At 46.2% G+C, this 19531-nt stretch overlaps 1 protein-coding gene across 1 annotated transcript in view; it reads left to right on the top strand.

Moving 5' to 3' along the window:
* Positions 1–19531, top strand: part of DBR1 (debranching RNA lariats 1) — a 77814-nt gene that overhangs the window by 15425 nt on the left and 42858 nt on the right. Inside the window, exons 2-6 of the mRNA XM_085648671.1 lie at positions 4728–5041; positions 6314–6438; positions 11830–11910; positions 16753–16838; positions 18503–18727. Of these exons, the coding sequence (XP_085504797.1) occupies positions 4845–5041; positions 6314–6438; positions 11830–11910; positions 16753–16838; positions 18503–18727 (714 nt within the window). The 5' untranslated portion in view covers positions 4728–4844. The remainder of the gene's footprint in view (positions 1–4727; positions 5042–6313; positions 6439–11829; positions 11911–16752; positions 16839–18502; positions 18728–19531) is intronic.

The raw sequence follows: 19531 nt of genomic DNA, 5'->3' as shown, positions 1-19531 counted from the left end.
TAGCGCCAGAACCTCTGCTCCCCGCAGCAGCCACCAAGACCGCCGCCGCTACGACGCCAACACCCTCGTCGCTCTCAACCCACGGCCCCTTCACCTGCCTCAACTGCAGCTTCACCTGCCTCGTAAGCACCGAGACACCTGCCACGATGGAACCCAACTAGCTCAGATGCATCCTAATCAACCCGTGCTCCGCACACAAACACGCCGTCGAACTCTGGGACCTACTCGACACCGCATCACCGGACGTCGCCTTGCTGACCGAGACCTGGATGAATGAAGCCTCCTCGCCAGACATCGCCATAGCCATCCCCAACGGGTACAAGATCACCCGCAGAGACCGCACCAACAGGGCCGGAGGAGGAATCGCCATCGTCCACAAAAACACCATCAGGGTCTCAACAAACACCAACGACGCCCTCCGCACCGCCGAACACAAGCATTTCCAGATCCACACGGACCCCAAGACCACCCTAAGAGACACCCTCGTCTACAGACCACCAGGACCCCGGCCTCAATTCTGCGACTCCATCGCCGACCTCATCAGCACGCACGTGCTGACCTCCACCGACTACATCCTCCTCGGAGACCTGAACTATCATCTGGAGAACAACGACAACTACTCCTCCACCCTGATCGACAACCTCGCCAACCGCGGACTGAAACAGCTCGTCACAACGCCAACCCACATCGCCGGCCACACGCTAGATGCCATCTTCTCCTCCAGCCCCCACGTCACCTTCAGCCACACCTCCGAACTCACCTGGACAGACCACCACTGCATCCACTTCTCCTTCCGAAAACCCCTCACACACCACCGCACCCTACAGACCCCCCGCCGCTGCTGGAGCAAAGTCACTGAAGAACAACTACGGACAAGCCTCGCACTCAACCTTCCGACCAACCCCAATGATGGTGCACTCACCCTCGAACGCTGGATGAACGACTGCGCCAACACCGTAGTCCGCTGAAAAAACCCACCAACAGAGACACCAGCAAAAGAGTCAGCTTGTTCACCCAGGTACTCCTCGACTCAAAACGCACCTGCCGGAAAATGGAGAACATAGGGCACAACGACAAGAGGCCGGACAGCCACCCACAAAGACGCCATCCACAACCACCACCACCACCTCATCAGGACCTCCTTCACGGACCATCTTGACAACGCACACAACAGCAAAGAACTCTTCACCATCGTGAAGGAACACTCCAGCGCCAACGACATCCCGCCATCACAAGCCCTATGCGACTCCCTCGCCACCTACTTCCACCGAAAAATCACCGACATCCATGACCGTTTCAAACCCCGGACGACCCCTGCAGACCTCACCGCATGGACCCACCGCACCCCACCGCCCACGACACCCTGACAACCCGGGCCAACGTGAGCATCAAGGACACAATCAAGACCATGGGCACAATCCACTCGGGATCCCCGTCCGACCCTCTCCCGCACCACATCTTCAACAAAGCCAGCAACTCCATCGCACCCCACCTGCACAAACCTCTCCTTTGAGACCGCCACCTTCCCCGAGAGCTGGAAGCACGCAGAGATCAACGCCCTGCGAAGAAACCCAAGGCGGATCCGAGCGACCTCAAACTTCCAACCCATCTTCCTGCTTCCTTTCCCAGCAAAGGTCATCGAGAAGATAGTTAACACCCAGCTCAACCGTCACCTCGAAGACAACAACATCCTGGACCCGTCTCATTCAGGTTTCCGCAGCAACCTGGTTCTGGTCCATAAAGCTTTACACAATACAGGGCCGTTACCCTTGCGAGAGCGTTTCTCTTGGTATGAACCCAAAAGACTTCTTCGTTCATCCAATCAAGGACTAGTTTCCGTCGCCAAAAGTAAACTAGCGAGAATGGGTGGCAGGGCCTTCAGCACGGCAGCTGCATGCCTTTGGAATAAGATCCCTCGAGAATTGAGACTGGCCGGATCCTTGTTGGGTTTCAGAAAAGGCCTCAAGACCTGGCTTTTCGCCAAGAACAGATAGCACTTTCTTTTGTCTAGCTGACTGAACATGTATTATGTTTTTTATCATCTTGTCTCCAAGCGCCAGGATACCAGTCGGGTGACAGCCGCGCTATATAAAAGCAATATACAATACAATACAATACAACCTCAGCACCGAGACCGCCCTCATCGGCACCACAGACGACATCGGGATCCTTCTAGACAACGGCGGCCCTCATCCTCCTGGATCTCTCTGCCGCCGTCGACACAGTCTGCGACCGCACACTACGCACGCGACTCCAAGACGCAGGGATCCGGGAGAAGGCCTTGGACTGGACCACCTCCTTCCTCTCCGGCAGAAATCAGAGAGTCCGCCTCCCCCCTCGTTCCGGTCCGAGGCCTTCAAGATCATCTGCGACGTCCCTCAAGGATCTTCCCTCAGCCCGACGCTGTTCAACGTCTACATGGCACCACTCGCACGCATCGCCTGACAGCACGACCTCCACAAAATCTCCTATGCCGACGACACGCAGCTAATCCTCTCCTTCACCAAGGACCCTCTCACCGCCAAATCCAACCTCCACCAGGGAATGAAGACAATCTCTGACTGGGTGAAGGAAAGCCGATTCAAGTTGAACTCTGACAAGATGGAGAGCCTCCGGTCCAACCCCTCAGCATGGGACGACTCCTGGTGGCCCGCAGCACTGGGGACCCCCCCCGGCCCCCACCGACCACGCACGCAGCCTGGGAATCATCCTCGACTCAAAACTCACCATGACCAAACACGTCAACGCAGTCTCCTCCACCTGCTTCAACACCCTCCGCATGCTGCTCTGACCTCGATCCTTCGCGGCGGCATTCCTCCAGCTGCGTTTCAGAGCTTGTGTTTTGAACTGCAAGAGGCGGCAAGTGATTATTTGCCCGCCTTCTTGTAGCGGGGGCTACTGGAAGGAGGAGCAGCGCCCTTTAGCACTGCCAATGGAAATAATATGTGTGCGCGCAGTTGTTCTTTGAACAGTGTGTTCTTTTCTCCATCAAACAGAAAATAAGCTGGTGTCGCTGGTAGCGGCTGCAATGACGTTGGCTCCACTATTCACCGTATTAGTACGTCCTTGTACCTCTGATCAGCACCACTGCGATCGTTCTGCTTGTGGTGTGGCGATTTTGTTTACGTTATAGCCCTTATATGAGAGTAGTTCACATATATGAACCATGCGCTTTCCTTCAATACAGTGAAATATCCGGACACTGTATTCTGCATCACAACCCCACTCCATGGCAATTGTAATTAAAAAGTAGATATAGCACTTTCTCTTTCGCTTACTCAAATGGCGTCCTGGTAGCTACGGAACAAATGAGTGGTGCACGCGCGCCACAGCGAAACATGTGGTTTCAATTATCGCGCTCGTGTCTGGGCACGATAATTGGAAACATATGCTGCTGCTGCGCGTAACAGACACCAAAAGGCCATGGGCGGAGCAATGCGCCCGCCTTTAGGCCTATTGCGTGCTGTCTTTGTGAAAAACACGCACGCAAAGGCCACACGCAAAGGCCAATCGCATGGCACAAATGGAAAAGCACACGCTCGTATGTGTGCTTTTGCTAGGTCCGTTTCCAAACCCCCTACGAGGGCTCTCGCTGTGCGAGCAGTGCTGGGCACTGCAACGCTAGGCGCGAGACCTAAAAAGCACAATTTCTGAATAAAGTTCTAACTTTCTGCCAAATTTGGTGTCCTTCTGTTCAGCCCTCTTTTTTGTGTTTCGGAGAACAAAGTTTCCTATGGGATTTATTTGGGAAATCAACTTTTTTTTTTTTCTTCTTCTTTCTTGGTCCCCACCCCGCTTGACGAATCTGCACAAAATTTTTACTGAAGGAGCTTAGCTCGATGACCTTTTTAAAAAAGTTTCATGCAGATTCATATAACAGTACCAATGTTAGAGAAACAATGCTCTTCTCATTTAAACTAGGACCTAACTGTAACTAAAAAGTGGCGACTGCAACTAATAAAAATAATACATAATGTTTGTAATCGGAATCCTCTGTCTGGTCTAGAGTTCCGTCTTGCATTAACGCACTAAGCCCATGTCAAAGATATGTGACAAGCTCCGAGTAGGATTCATTGCTGCTCGCGAGTTTGGTTAGTGATATGAAGCTATTCCCAAACACTATGAAGTTTGTTGTTTCATAGTGGGCAATATGACCTAAAATGGAGACTGTTCAAGGTGGTCACCACTTTGCCCACATGTGGATGTGCAATCATGCCCACATGTGGATGTGCAATCATCCCCAGATCAGACCATATGTCACTCCAAGAGATACCGTAGATCTGCAAAGCTACATCTAGAGATATAAATTTAAAGTGTTATTTTCAAATGAGGTTCCATTTACCTAGGACTTGGTGATGACTAGTTTAAGGTCGATCTACCGTAATGTAGGAAACCATGGAATCTTAAAATGGGGAACTTTCTTTTTCTTATAGCTGTAAATCAATAATATATACATTTGCCTTGTGTGGATGTCTACGCTGATTTATTTCATATGAAATCCCATCCTAGATCCATTATCTACAGGGCTTTGTTTAACAAAGAATCTCCGATTGCTTAACTGCTCATTTCAAAATGTTTTTTTTTATGATGATGATAAACAAAAGTGGTAGCCATATGATTGTCAGAAGGCTAAGTGGTCCGATAATTTAATAATTGAGCTATAAAAACAAAGAGAATTTAATGAGTTCCTTCTTTTTTCCCCTCCCATTTCCCCAACCCCTTTTCAGAGTTTGGTGTAGTTCACATGACCCAGCTGACAATGGGGCCATTAAAATAGCCCACAGAAGGAAATAATTGTCTCCATTAGATTCTGGCTAAGAAGAATTTGCACACCACTTTGCATCATGAAAGTTGCTGTTGAGGGTTGCTGCCATGGGGAGCTGGATAAGATTTATGAAACCATCCAGTTTCTGGAGAAGAAAGAAAACATCAAGGTTGACCTGTTGCTGTGCTGTGGAGATTTCCAGGCAGTGCGGAATGAGGGTGACATGAAATGCATGGCAGTGCCACAAAAGTACAGACAAATGCAGACCTTCTACAAGTGAGTGATTTGCCAGATCAACATGCCTTGATTTTTTTCAATGTGAAGCAGGAAAGACTAGTAATTAATGCACAAGAGTAAATCCAGATCGTTTGTTATGTTGGTTGCTTGCTAACTGCTCCTAGGTTGAAGCTGTCTGAAAACATTGGGACAGGGAAGAGGGACTGAGGGAAACGCTTTGTCAGTAAATTTCTTTGTTCAAAATTCTGCCCTTTTGTGAATGTGCTTTGTTGATTTCTCAGACATGATCCTTCATTCTATCTTGATCCTACCGGGGCTTAAAAAAAACTGGAGATTTTTATATACGCTTTCTTTCCTTTTTCCCTTGCTAAGTTCATTTATCTTGGCTCTGTGTTTAACACCTATGTGACCTGCAGGTTTCACATTTGCATCCCAAAAAGACCAGCTCATCCATGCCAGGTGTGTAAATTGATTACCATGGGCAATCCTGTGCTTTTAACCCCTTCCATGCATACGGAATTTCTGCGCTGTGCGGGCTTTTCCATTAGTGGGCGGAGATTCGGACGGCCGGGGGCCGTCACGAGCATGGAAGAGGTGAAATCAAGTGCTTAGAAAAAAGAAAATCTGTTGTATTAATCATGATGTAAAATGTATATTTCACCATTTTCCATCAAAGTAATCTCCATTCATCATTTTGTCTTAATACACAAATTAACCATTCATGACTTCAGCTACCTGGCACAGTACTGCAGATGACCATGTCTAGGACTGGATACAAAGCTTCATGTGACATGACTGACCCAAAAAATCAAGATGTGTTCTCCAGATTAGAACACCATATGCCAAATGTTGTCTTAAGTGGTAGTAGTAGCACTTGGGGTGAGATATTGAGTTGTAGTGTTCCAGATGAAGAAGATAAATTGATATGTACATTTTACAGGTGAATCACAATCTCCCATTTCTGCTACTTTCAAAATCTTTTTGCTCTCCCATAGCCATGTCACATTGTTTATTACTTTGAGGTCATCCACTATGGGAACTCAAATACTCAAAAATAAGGAGAATTTGTACTTCTGTTTCCATTGCTAAATCATCATCTTTTTGCACAGGATGTTGCACTAATGCGGCATGTGGTGTAACTGTTCTGTTTGTGTGAGAAGAGCTTGCACTACAGCTGTCCATGTTGTACATTTTCTGTTTGTGTTAATAGTATTGTTTTTTTTTTTGTACAAACATAAAAATTATGGACTTTGTTGATGTGAGTGCACAAAGCATTCCCTTTGACGTCTAACAGCCTCCCTTTTGTTGCAGGTATTACTCTGGTGAGAAAAAGGCACCAGTTCTGACTATCTTCATTGGGGGAAATCATGAAGCCTCTAATCACTTGCAGGAGTTGCCCTATGGTGGCTGGGTGGCCCCCAATATTTATTACCTCGGTAGGATGTTATGTACTTGTGTGTGTTATTTATTTAATGGTTATTGGCAATTTGTATCTTTCTGTATATGGCCTGGTATTGGCTGACAGACATCGATGTATGTAGAGCGAACCAAAACAAATAAAAGTAGTGGTGCACTGGGTTCCTCGCGTATAGAATTATTTTCAGTTGTCTTTTAATTTCAAATGTTACTGTTTTAAATCTTGGCATTACAAATACGAACCAGTGAATCTATCATAGCACATTTAAGGCAAATGCATATAGTACACACTTTGAGCTTCACTTGTATATAATAAATGTGAATGGTGAAAAAATGGGATGTTCAAATAAGCATGTTCTAACTTGCAGTCACGAAAGGAAGCTAAAGTGTTGAGCCAAAAGTCCCCCTGAATGATTTGAGTAGCAGTGTTCTGCCCGGTGGGTTTTTCTACTTAGCTGCGTGTTTTTTCCTCCAGTGAACTTGACAATTTTGTGAGGTCTATATTTTCAAGTGCGCAAATCTTCGCTCTGACTGCAGTCTTTCCAATTTCAGTTTCAAATTAAATCGTAGTTCCTGACTACCGAAAAATACTACACTTACACAAGTGTAAGTTTATCTTTATGAATCGTGCCCTGTGCACGCAAAGTATAATTTGCAACATTTCTTTCTAATATTGTTGGCGATGCAGTCCTTGAAAAGAAGATAAGTGATTTTGCAGGAAGCAGTCTGAATTGATTTATTTTCAGCAGCGCTGAATGGTTGAAAGTGAGCTGATTAGAAAGAAAAAAATATATATATACTTTCCACCTCCTCAGAATCCTGTTGTCGGTGCCAGTGTTCCACACACACCTCCTCCTCAGCCTCCTTAAGTCAAGGTGCCAACTTCTCTCCTCTTGGTCCTAGTGGATACAAAAGCCTTAACTGGGTGACTGAGGTTATTGGGATATGCATCTTCTCTGCAAAGGCAAAGCTGATAACTACTCAACCCAGACAGTGTTTACCTGAGGTTCCATTACAGTTCAATAGTGCTTGCTACAGTTAGTGTTGGTTTAAGTTCATAATGGGCACAGGAACCTACCTTCTTGGCTCCTGTCTTTCTATAGGCCCTTCTCATGGTTATACGCATTCTCTGCTTGGAAATTCAGGTAGATAATGTTTGCAAAATTATTATTATTATTATTATTTATAAATTTATAAAGCGCCTGGTGACCCGGAGGCATCCCCGCGCTATAGAGCTGTGATATCCCAAGAGGAGGGGGGACCGGAGGATTATTTGGGGAATAAGAAAGTTTTTAGTTTTTTCCGGAAGAGGGCGTGGCAGGGTTCCAGACGCAAGTGGCGAGGCAGTGCGTTCCAGCCTGAGGAGGCTTTGACCGAAAAGCGACGGCCACCGGTCCGAGCCTTCTTAAATTTAGGGACGATGGCCAAATGCTCGTCGTCCGAGCGCAGTGCCCTAGGGGCTTTGTAGGGGGCGACAAGGTCTTTCAGGGCGGCAGGGCCGGCACCATTAATGAGTTTGTGGCTGGTGCACATTGCCTTAAACTCAACTCGTTGGCGGACAGGGAGCCAGTGCAGGGCCTTGAGGGCTGATTTGGCAGAGGCTCTGGGGGGGAGGTCCATTATAATCCTTGCCGCCGCGTTTTGTGCCCGTTGGAGTTTGGCTAAGGTAAACTCCGGTGCACCGAGGTAGACGGCGTTGCTATAGTCGAGTCTGGCTAGGATGAGCCCTTGAACCAGCAGTTTCCTGGATATTGGAGGAAGGAGAGGGAGAATTTTCCGGGTTGACCGCAGGAGGCCAAAGCATGATCCAGCGGTCTTGGTTGCCTGGGTCTTCATGGTGAGGCTTGGTTCCAGCCAAACGCCTAGCGTTTTGACTTCTGACTTTGGAGTGGGTATCTCACCAAAGGTGTATGGCCACACCGAAGCGGGGATTGATGACCATTTGTTGCCCAGGAGCATAATTTCGGTTTTAGAACCGTTCAATTTTAGGGAAGATTCGCACATCCAGGAGTAGATGTCTTGGAGGCAGTTCCGCAGGCTGTCTGGGTGTTTGTCCAGCTGGGAGAGGGAGACGACAAGTTGGGTGTCGTCAGCGTAGTTGACAATTTTGATCCCATAGGGGGTCACGACGTCTTCCAGGGGGGCCATGTAAACATTAAACAGGGTGGGACTAAGCGAGGACCCCTGCGGGACTCCACAAGTCAGTGGAAGGGGGTCTGAGCGAGAGTTGCCGTCCCACACCTGAAATGAACGGCCTGATAGGAAGGAGTTAATCCAGGCGTGTGCTGAGCCCACAATTCCTGCCCTGGCCAGGCGATGTAGAAGGACACGGTGATCCACCGTGTCAAAGGCGGCACTGAGGTCCAGGAGGATCACTGCCACTGATCCTCCTGAATCCAGAATGCGCCTTGATTCCTCAATGACGGAGAGGAGGGCTGTGTCCGTGCCCTGGCCGGGCCTAAAGCCAGTTTGAGATGGGCGCAGGATTTTGTTGGTCTCAAGGAATTGGGAGAGTTGGGAATTAACTAGCTTCTCCGCCATCTTGCTGATGCAGGGAAGGAGTGATATGGGTCTATAATTAGACATATCGTCAGGATTCAGATGGGGTTTCTTTAGCAGGGCTTTGACAACCGCATTTTTCCAGTTGGGCGGCACTGTGCCTTGGCGCAAGGAGATGTTAATGAGATCCCTGATGGTGGAGGCTATACTGGGGGCGGCAGCTTTTAATAGTCTGGCCGGGGCTGGGTCAAGAGGAGAGCCGCTTTTCATTTTGGCTAACGTGGCGGAGACCTCAATGAGGGAGGTTGCTCTAAAGGAGGACAGCCGCGGGCTGTTGATACAGACCTCAGTATCAGTGGAGATGTGGGGGGTGATGCTGGGGAGAGAGTCCAATATTCGCGAGATTTTAGAGTCGAAGAAGGAGGCAAAGTCATTACTTCTGTCTGGGGGGGCATGGGAAACGGTGGGTGCTGATGGAATGTTGAGGAGTTCTTTGACAATCAGGTACGCTTCTTTTGTGGAATTGGTGGCGTTTTGTATTCTGTTGTCATAGAATCCTGCCTTAGCAAGTTTGAGAGCTGATTTGTAGCGTCTAACTGCACTATTGTAGAGGTCTTTGTTACTGTGGAGCCAGTCCTTTCTCCACTGCCTCTCGGCCTTTTTGCACTCTTTGCGTAGATCCCTGAGGTCAGGAGTATACCAGGGGGCCTGGCCTTTTATCCTGTTTTTGATCTCCCGATTTTTTATGGGGATAAGATTATCGAGAGTGGAGGATATCCAGTCTCTGACTTGGGAGTCGGCGGTGGAGGGGTCCTCAGAAAGACTGGGGGTTGAAGCGTCCAGGGCTGTGGACCAATCTTCCACCGAGAGTCTGGCCCACGCTCTGTCTCTGGTGAAGGTGGGGGGTTTTTGAGGCTTTTTGAAAGCTCCAGGGAGATGGGTCGTGACTAGAAAGTGGTCCGTCCACGGGAGGGGTTGGGAGTTAATGAAAAGGAGGGAAGGGATGTTGGAAAACACCGGGTCGAGAAGGTGCCCTTTCGTGTGAGTAGGTTCAGAGTTGGCGAGAAGCAGACCCAAGGCCGCTAGGTCGTCAATAAAGTCGGTTGCCCCAGTGTCAAGGGGATCCTCGAGATGGATGTTTAGGTCGCCTGTTATAAGGAAGTTAGGTGTCAGGTGTGCCGTGGAGGAAACGGTTTCCAGGAGGGCGGCTGTGAAGGGGCCAGAGTGGCCGGGCGGCCGATAAACCAGAAGGCCTGACAGGGAGTTCGTCGAAGACAGCTGAATCGTGAAGAGGCAGCTCTCTGAGTCTTGGATCGCGCAGTCTTTGGATCGACAGATAAAGTGTTCCCTGTGGATAATGGCTAATCCACCTCCTCTACCTAGGGGACGGGGTTGAGACATGATGAGGAAGCCCGGGGGGAGAGCTAGGACGACGTCAGCGTTGGAATGCTCCGTAATCCAGGTTTCTGTGAGGAAAAGTATGTCCAGTTTAAGGTCGACAATAAGATGGTTGATAAGCAGGGCATGTTTGGGAAGTGATCTGCAGTTAAGGGTCGAGATTTTAAGGACAGGGGGAGGGACGGGGGGTTTAGGAAGGGAGAGATTGCCTGGTTTGCATTTGTCACAGCGGCGAAAAGGGACAGTGGGGTCGTGTAGTGCCAGACATGAGCTGTTTTTAGTGGGTCTAAGGCTGAGGAGCTCTCTGCGGGAATAGCTTACCTTGGAGGCGGCTGGGACAGGCATATAGTCTGGCCCTAGGCCCGGTCGAGCGCGGACGGGCGCAGACGGGCTGGACTTAGGCGCGACTTCGGCGCGATGCCGGCGCGCCCGCTGCGCTCGCCCGCTGCGCGTCCGGGGAAGGCGCATTGGAATAGGGGCGGGAGGCGTGGCCTCGAGAATGGGTGTGTCTGGGGGGGTCAAGCGCGCGATGGCCGCAGCGCGATTCTCCACCTCCAACGACGCTCGAATCAGCTGAGCTGGTGCTATCCCAGCTGCAACTAGGTCCGTGGAGTGCAAGTAAGTGCAAAGTACGCTTGTTTAAAAACACAGAGTAAAATCACAATTTTAAAAACAATCGGCCAGAGTTCTCCCGGCTTTCCGCCTCAGGAGGATTTCAACTGATTGGCGCGTTAGAGTTATGTTGCGATTTATATAGGTCGGGGAAGTGGGCGTCGCCTCGGAATGGGCGTGGCCTCGAGAATGGGCGTGTCTGGGGGAGGTCAAGCGCGCGATGGCCGCAGCGCGATTCTCCACCTCCAACGACGCTCGAATCAGCTGAGCTGGTGCTATCCCAGCTGCAACTAGGTCCGTGGAGTGCAAGTAAGTGCAAAGTACGCTTGTTTAAAAACACAGAGTAAAATCACAATTTTAAAAACAATCGGCCAGAGTTCTCCCGGCTTTCCGCCTCAGGAGGATTTCAACTGATTGGCGCGTTAGAGTTATGTTGCGATTTATATAGGTCGGGGAAGTGGGCGTCGCCTCGGAATGGGCGTGGCCTCGAGAATGGGCGTGTCTGGGGGGTCAAGCGCGCGATGGCCGCAGCGCGATTCTCCACCTCCAACGACGCTCGAATCAGCTGAGCTGGTGCTATCCCAGCTGCAACTAGGTCCGTGGAGTGCAAGTAAGTGCAAAGTACGCTTGTTTAAAAACACAGAGTAAATGTTTTCCATAGACAAATATATGCCGTTGAGTTAACCTGCATATCGGGTGGGCCAGTATTGACCACTTTTTTGTTAATTGTTGAGTACTGAACAATAGGATTGTTAGAGACTGACTTTGAAAGTGATTTCAAAAAGACATATTTCAGAAGTTTCTGTAAAAGAGTTGCATACTAAAATGCAGAGAGACATTCTGTAGCTTTTCCTAATGAGCTACTCTTTAAAACCTTCTTTATGTTTGTTGTAACTTTTCAGGCTATGCTGGAGTTGTGAACTATCGTGGGGTTCGTATTGGCGGTCTGTCTGGAATTTTCAAATCTCACGATTATAAGAAAGGTAAATGTCAACTACACAAAATCAAGCTCTGCTGACTGATACCACTTTATCTTGTTGATTGTACAATACACCGACCCTGATCTAAAATGAAGATTTGTTTTATTTTTGTTGATAAAATTCTTCTCAAATCATCCATAAACAGGAAAAACATCTGCCAAAGTTTTATCTGTTAAGCGGTTATCTTGGCTGTGTGGCTGGTTTGTGGTTGTGTGGACTGTAGATTCACTTATAGTGGAAAACTGTAGAAAAGTATTGGCAGGGCAACAAGTGTTTCCTACATTTCATTCAGGAGAAAAATACATTCCAGCTGAGGTAATAATGAACTTAAGGTGATTAGAATATACTACCAGATAAAAACTCACATTAAGTTCTCTCTGAAGGATGGGTTGCCTGCAGTACAGTACATTACCCTGCTGGTTGTGTTGGTACTTGGGACCATATGTATCCTCCCTCAAAGCGCTTTAAATAACAGGATTATGTGACCCTCATTCCTGGTTATTTGGTTCATGTATGAAATCTCTTAAAGTGGTGCCAGAGAAGTATCATAAATGGCAAAAAGATTGAAAAGAGATGGAGTTTTTAGATGGGGCAGCATCCTCCAAGCAGTGCAGTACAAAAACCCGACTTCTGAAGGGAATATTTTAATATTTATTCCTCCTATGTAACTTAGATTAGCAATAATTAAAAGTAATGCAGGCGAAGTGCCCTCTAGCCATCTACTATGGGAGCAAGTTTTCAATGATAGATGGATTGAATGTAGTGTTGAAAGTTTTGGCACCAGTCAGATTGGCCGTGGGCTGCTGACCCAAATGCCACAAACCGAGGCCTTAAGCATGAACTTCATTGTAAAACTTGGAAGACTTCTACCAAGTCCACCTACACGGATCAGTATACATTCTGGATGTTGAGCCATGTGTCTAATATGTGCTGATACCAACCTCAGTTCACCATATGTGATCTTCCTACCTTCTGTCTGGAAGTGATAACCAAAAAGACTAATTTCCCACAAACTCTAGCAGCCGCACAAAACTTATTGAAGCAGTTGAGACCCCTCACCAGCGACGGTAGAGAGATTGCTTTAAAATGACAAAATGCATGTAAATTAACCTCATGATACCATGCTTCAGGAACTTGTTCGAGTGCACCCCCTATTTATTTGATGTGGAGTGAATGTGAGTGCATTGAGGAACAAGCATTGGCATAGCCAATAGGTCTCGCCTTTGGGACCATATAAGTGTTTAGCCATGCAGCACATCATCCTGAGTGCCTACTCGCATTAATGGCTCCTACATAAAGTATCAATATGAAATAAGGAGAGCATGGGGCAATTTCACAACCATCTAAAAGGAGGCATTGGTGGCGATGAGCCAGTGCTCGTGTTCACTGTTCCTAGGGAGCATGAAAGACATAGTAAAGCGCAAAGATGCCTTGCCGGAGTAGTAAGCGCTATATAATTGCAATATAATATAATTACCAACAAAAACACTGCAGATAGCTTTGTACGTCGTGCCACTTTTCAGTTTGTTTTGATGAATTAAAAACTTTGGAATCTGCACCCGTTAGCTTTGGTATTTCATGCTGATGTGTAGTGGTATTCTCCAGACGTAGCTTTATTTTGCCGGCAGTCTTTCAATGGCATGAAGCCACCTCTGGGGTGTTGCAGTCTCCCAACTTGAGACACCCTTTGATATTCTTCCCAAAATGTGCGGTGGCTAAACTGGGATGTTACAAGGTCACACATGAGGTCCGCGTTAACCGCTCAGTTCATGAACTGCTACAGCCTCGGGCACTCCCCCTTCCCCTCAGGGCGACTACAGGAAAACAAGTGATAAAGTGAATTACGAAACCCAGCCACTTCCAGACAAACACACTGACACCTATGCCCAACAAAATTTGGAGAGAGGGTTTGGCGTAACACTCAAAGCTGTTGACTTTGGAACTGGGGCCGAGTCTCGGCATCGGCTCTCGCTGTGCCTACAAAAACAGTTCAAGCTATCGCTGTTGTAAATGTGTTTTACCTATGTACTGTGGAGTGGATGTGTGCAGTTTGTCGTGGAATTGTATGTGTTGGTTTGGAATTGTTCGTTGTCATTGTGTGGTGTGAATGTGTAGTTATATGGTGTACTGTGGAATTATGTGGTATTGAGTGTTTTAATTGTGTGGAGTGGGATTGTGTAGCATGGAGTGTAACCTGATTGGTATTTTGTGTTGTGGAGTGTTATGCAGTGGAGTTTAATTATGTGGTGTGCTGTTGAAGTTTGTGGTGTTGATAGAATGTATGTTGTGTAATTGTGGTGTTGAATATAATTATGTGCTTTGTTGGTGTATTTGTGCACATAAACATAAGGTTTGTTTGGGGAAGTTATCACTGCTGCGTCAAACTGCCTCTGAGTTAGCGATGGAACATGTAGATAAGGAGTCTGGTAGGGAGCATATAGGTGCACGCCTACGACCGCTAACTGCAAACAGTGCAACATTCAACTTGTAATGGCCAGTAAACCGCATTGGTGATGGATTGTGAAAGAACTGCTAATTCCCCACTCCGAGGTCTGGTCCTTCTGTTGTCCTTAATATGTATACTTAACCCAATTGCAGAATGTATACACACACCCAGACTAAACCATTTCTAAAGTGCAGATTTTTTGCACGTTTAGGAGGGGGCACTAGTGTGAATTGTTAATGTGCCCCCAAACGAAGCCTGTTCCTTCTGTTGTATGTTTCGTGCTGTGGACCGGACGAGGGTGTCCATTGCAACCGGCAATTCAGAAGTAATGTTAAACACACCATGTAAAACCGTCCGGGACAGCCAACGTCCCACAATTCCGATGTGATTGCCTTGGTGGCTAGTATTTTTTTAGGATACACTCCCAAATCTTGGAATTGTTCTCGGTATGATGGCAACTAATATAAACATCAGATTAAAAAAAAAAGATATGAGTTTTCTTTGTTGGAATACATGTTTCAGTTATTCAGTTCACCAGGAGACCCACCTGTGACAGAGTACAATACAGAACTAAATCTAAACACAAACAGTGGTACAAACACAGCAGCGATTCATACTCCTGCTGTGCCAACCGACAGAACAGCTAATTTGTGTTGTCCCTCTTTGACCTCCAGTTACGGTGAGGTGCATTCAAGCTCTAACCAGAGGAATATCTCGTAACACACAGCCGCTCTTACTTTCTGCGTTTCCTATATAAACAGTTACATACTCCTCTTAAATACAAAAATCTAATACAACGTGAGAACGCAAAATGGGATGGTGAAGCTTAGATGGCCTGTCAAAGAACTACTCATGTATGTGTCCCCATACACGGGGGGAACCACAGCGGCAAACACTGGCAGCTGCGAGCGTCGTAAGGTGCTGGAAGGCGCTGTTTTTAAATGAGCTGCACCAGGAACAAGAAGGAGCGTCCCATCTCATCGGTATTACATCGCGTTTTATGGGGTTTATGCATTCTTCTGGTTCTTTCACAAGCACTGAATTCTCCATGGACGAAGCTTTTGGGAAAGCACCCAAAGCACATCCCAGGTAACTGGGGTAACAAGAAAGATGTTACATTGTTGATGGGGTGGGGGAGGGGTGGGAGAGAAAGCATTCCAGATGGTAGAGCAGTAATTCGTGTGATATGGATTCAAAATAACGATACAGCTTAACGTGTACCATGTTATTGTACCCATAGAACAAGTAGATTAAGTGCAGTGCCTGTGAAACGGGCACAGTGCTGAGTAAAAATATGTTAGTCTCTTCCAAATTAATAAAAATAGAGGTGGGCGAGCCGTGCCATGCAAATCAAAAGAAAGGCGCAGCTGTCATACTTAAAGATAAAGCGCCGCGTTGGTCATGGGAAACGGGAAGACTTCAGACACAGCCAAAGTTGCAACCACAGCTAAATAAATAATAATAAAAAGTGCATCAAAACTAAACATATGGCAAATAGTGAACAGATCCATGTAGCAGGGTCAGTCTCCAGGGTGGGAACAAAACAGCCAAAGGGTGGGACAAATGTAACTATTCACCTACAGCAAAGGAATTTTAAAAGCCCAAGTAAACAACCAATGAGAAGTGCTGGGCGTGTTCAAACCCACCGAGTGAATACCGCATGTCTCAAAGACAGCGCATACTTGCTGCCTAGGCTCGACCTAAAAAAGGTGGCGTCACAACCGGTCTTGTGAACATTTAATGGAAGAAAATCCTGTTGCAACCATCCAGACCCAACACCAAATGGCAGGAGTATGCAGAGCATGTGAATTTACCGCACTACACTCTACCAAACAGGTGGTTACAGGATAAGCAACATTTTCTTTCTGGTGGATACAATGTCTTCCACAGAGAATTTACATCACCCTTTCTTCTCCCCTTCTGAGGTAGTTTCATTCATAAGGCTGTTATTGTTGCTAGTTAACAAGCTGTTGGTGCCGATGTGCAAGCTTTGATTAGCTATTGCTCCTTCAAAAATAAAATCCAGGAACTAGCGCTAGCGCACCAGGCTACAACATATGTAGGCTGCGATCATCCCATCGTGGGCAGTCAGAGCTGCAGCTGGAGCCAAGTGTGCCATCTGTTGGCACTGAAGAACTCTTGCTGGGGAGAAATGTTTCCAGATGTAGTCCGTCGCCTGGATGATAGTTATACGGTAAGGACTGCGTGCAGATGTAGTATTCACCAGAAATATCATTACCAATTTTTTATCTGGCTCATACATTCTTGAGATTTGCTAGGCATAGTACATACCATTTTTAACTTCATAGCATCATCTCTTGTGATTAAGAGCACTTCAGTAAGTTTGCCAGCTCAAAATTGTGTTCACATTTCAAGTTGAGTCTTCTTTTCTTTTTTAGGCCATTTTGAATATCCACCGTACAACCAGCAGACCATGAGGAGTGCCTATCATGTGAGAAACATAGACGTATTCAAATTGAAACAGGTTGGTGGTAAAGAATCTTAGGATTGGGAATTGGTTGTGGGTCTGGGAATGGTCATAAAGGATTTTAAATATGGCAGCTTGGTGGATAATGCTTTGCCTTCCCTTTACTATTCTACTGTATTTTAATATAAAAATATGGCACTCAAATAGTCGCTTTACGACTTTGCAGTGGCAGGAGACTTAATTTACTATTTTATATTTCTTAATTGGGTGTCTGTGACAAATCTGCATGTAACTTACAACATTAAAATTAAAGATGCATGTGTTGCTTTAGGAAACTTTAATTTGGTTTTGTTACATGAGGTCAACAAATCTAACCGTGCATTTTCAAAGGCTTCAGGTTACCAGGTCCAACTAGTTAGGCACGCTCACAATACATACTGGTACAAGTGCAGGTTTAGGTTTAAAGATGCAGGGGAGAGGGCTGTCAATGCCACATCACCAAAAGTCTGATGGGGGCATACATATCTGTACACCTGGTGGTGGCATGTGGCAACTATGCCGTAAACGATTCCACAGAATTGTTCTTTATGGCTAATTTCTCCAGTCCCAGCCTTTACTCAATTTATCGGCTTAATTGATATGTACTTAAAAGCTCTAAGGATTTTGTTGCATTCCTGCCTGTGCATGGACATCTTTTTGGACACCCGATGTGTATGCATGAATAAGCTGTTGAAAAAGAGAGCAGCAGTTAGCATTGTGTTCATACACCTGTTGTAAGCATTTCCATGGTGGGAAAAGGTGAATTCGAAGAATTCCTGATATGTTGCTGGCATTGAAAAGCCCTTTGGTGTCCTTTTCCTTTTAGGGGTTGAGGAATTCTCTGAATATTGGTATTTGTCACTGCCTGTTGCCCCGACCCCAAAAAACCGGCTGTCCAATCGGTTGGAATCATTGTAGCAAGTGATTTTCCACTAGGATTGAAAATGGGTTTTAGGATGGGTTTAAACTGAGTTTTGCAGCAGCTCATATTTTATAACTGCGAATGGTTCTCTGCTATACATCTATATGGCATTACAGGGCTCTCTTGAGATTAGAGCTTGGAATAGTGTACACTCTTCTAGGGTCAGTGGATCTAGATCATTCTGCAGAGCAGTTAAGGTAGGGTGACTACCTTCCTCCAGGTCATTACTGACAATATTTCCATTCCTTCACGTGTGATAGTCTAATGCAGTTTATTTCGTAGTCTTGTTGTGCTGTCATTGAACTTCATCAATGGAGTCAGTTAATTGAAGGAGAAAAGTACAGGACGGATGGAAGGGTCTGTAACGATCTCGAATGAGGTTGTCCCGTTATGCTGAAGTTATATTCCTAAGAATAACATCTACTTCTGCCTGAGGCCTTGATCATAATCCCAGCAGAGTTTGTCGAGTAACATGTTTTTCGAAGACCTAGGATGAAGACACCCTCTGAATAGTATTAGGAAAATTATTTGAACTTTTGAGAGCATGCAAATGTTTCCTGGGCTGCTTTCACCGTCATGGTTTTAGTAATTCTTTTTACATGTGCTCTGCTTCTTCTAACTAGCTGTTATGTGAATGGTTGCAAGATGTTGGTTGGTTTTGATTGTGTTGGACATATCTTCTAGTGTGACATTTTCTCATGGAAACCCTTTTTCTTGTCTTTTCACCAAACTTTCACGGTTTTGTAATTTAAACTTGAAGCTAAAGCAGCCTATGGACATCTTCCTGTCACATGACTGGCCTAGGAGCATCTATCATTATGGTAACAAAAAGCAACTCTTCAAGATGAAGTCCTTTCTGCGCCAAGAAGTGGAGTCAAACACCTTGGGCAGTCCTGCCGCATCTGAGCTCCTGCAGCACTTAAAGCCCACTTTTTGGTTTGCTGCGCATCTACATGTTAAATTTGCGGCTTTCATGCAACATCAGGTAATCCACATTCTACCTTGAAAGCTTTACTTAAATAACGCTTTGACTTTCCTTCGCTGATCCTCTATGAAAAGATGATAGGATTAAGTTGGTTCCTCAAACAATGTATGGAATGTAGCACTCAAGTCCTCAGCACTCCCTAAGATGAGTCTTATAATTTAGGGAGTGCTAATGTCCTTTTACAGAGATACAGAATATTTCATTTTACATTAACGTGTCACAGAGCACATAGATACATAAAGTACACAATTGCACACAGCTATAGAAGTTACATAAAAGAACAGCCCATCCAAAAATATTTGATAGATATATATATATATATATCTGCACTGTTTTGACACCTACATGCCGTGGTTCCTGTCTAATGGATTTAGAGAACTCTTAATTGATTCACACCTCAGCAAGCAGGTAGTTGTAGTTTTTAAGGTGTGTTTTTATCACATGAGCGTTCTTGGAGTGTCCCTGTCCTTGTTCTGTTGTTTCCACAGAAATTAGTAGGGAACACTTTTGTTTGTTTCTACACCAGGTTTAGAAATTTGATCTTTACAGGACTGCTGAAAAAAACACTTCGGAGGTTGGAAAGCATTCAGAATGCCTCAACCAGAACTCTGTTGGGCCTTAGGACATTCAGCCATGTCTCAAGCCCAATTTGACAACTGTACTGGTTACCTGTCCAGCAAAGGATACATTTTACAGTGATCTGCATCATGTTCAAAATAGATTAAGGACGGGGTTTTACATTCCTGATAGAGCACTTCAGTAAAAACCATCTGTTATCTTCCTTGAATTGGGCAACAAATAATC

This window comes from Triturus cristatus, chromosome 3_2 (genome assembly GCF_964204655.1).
Source record: "Triturus cristatus chromosome 3_2, aTriCri1.1, whole genome shotgun sequence".
Lineage (NCBI taxonomy): Eukaryota > Metazoa > Chordata > Amphibia > Caudata > Salamandridae > Triturus > Triturus cristatus.
The sequence above is the reverse complement of the archived record's forward strand: the minus strand, read 5'-3'. Positions and strand labels throughout refer to the sequence as shown.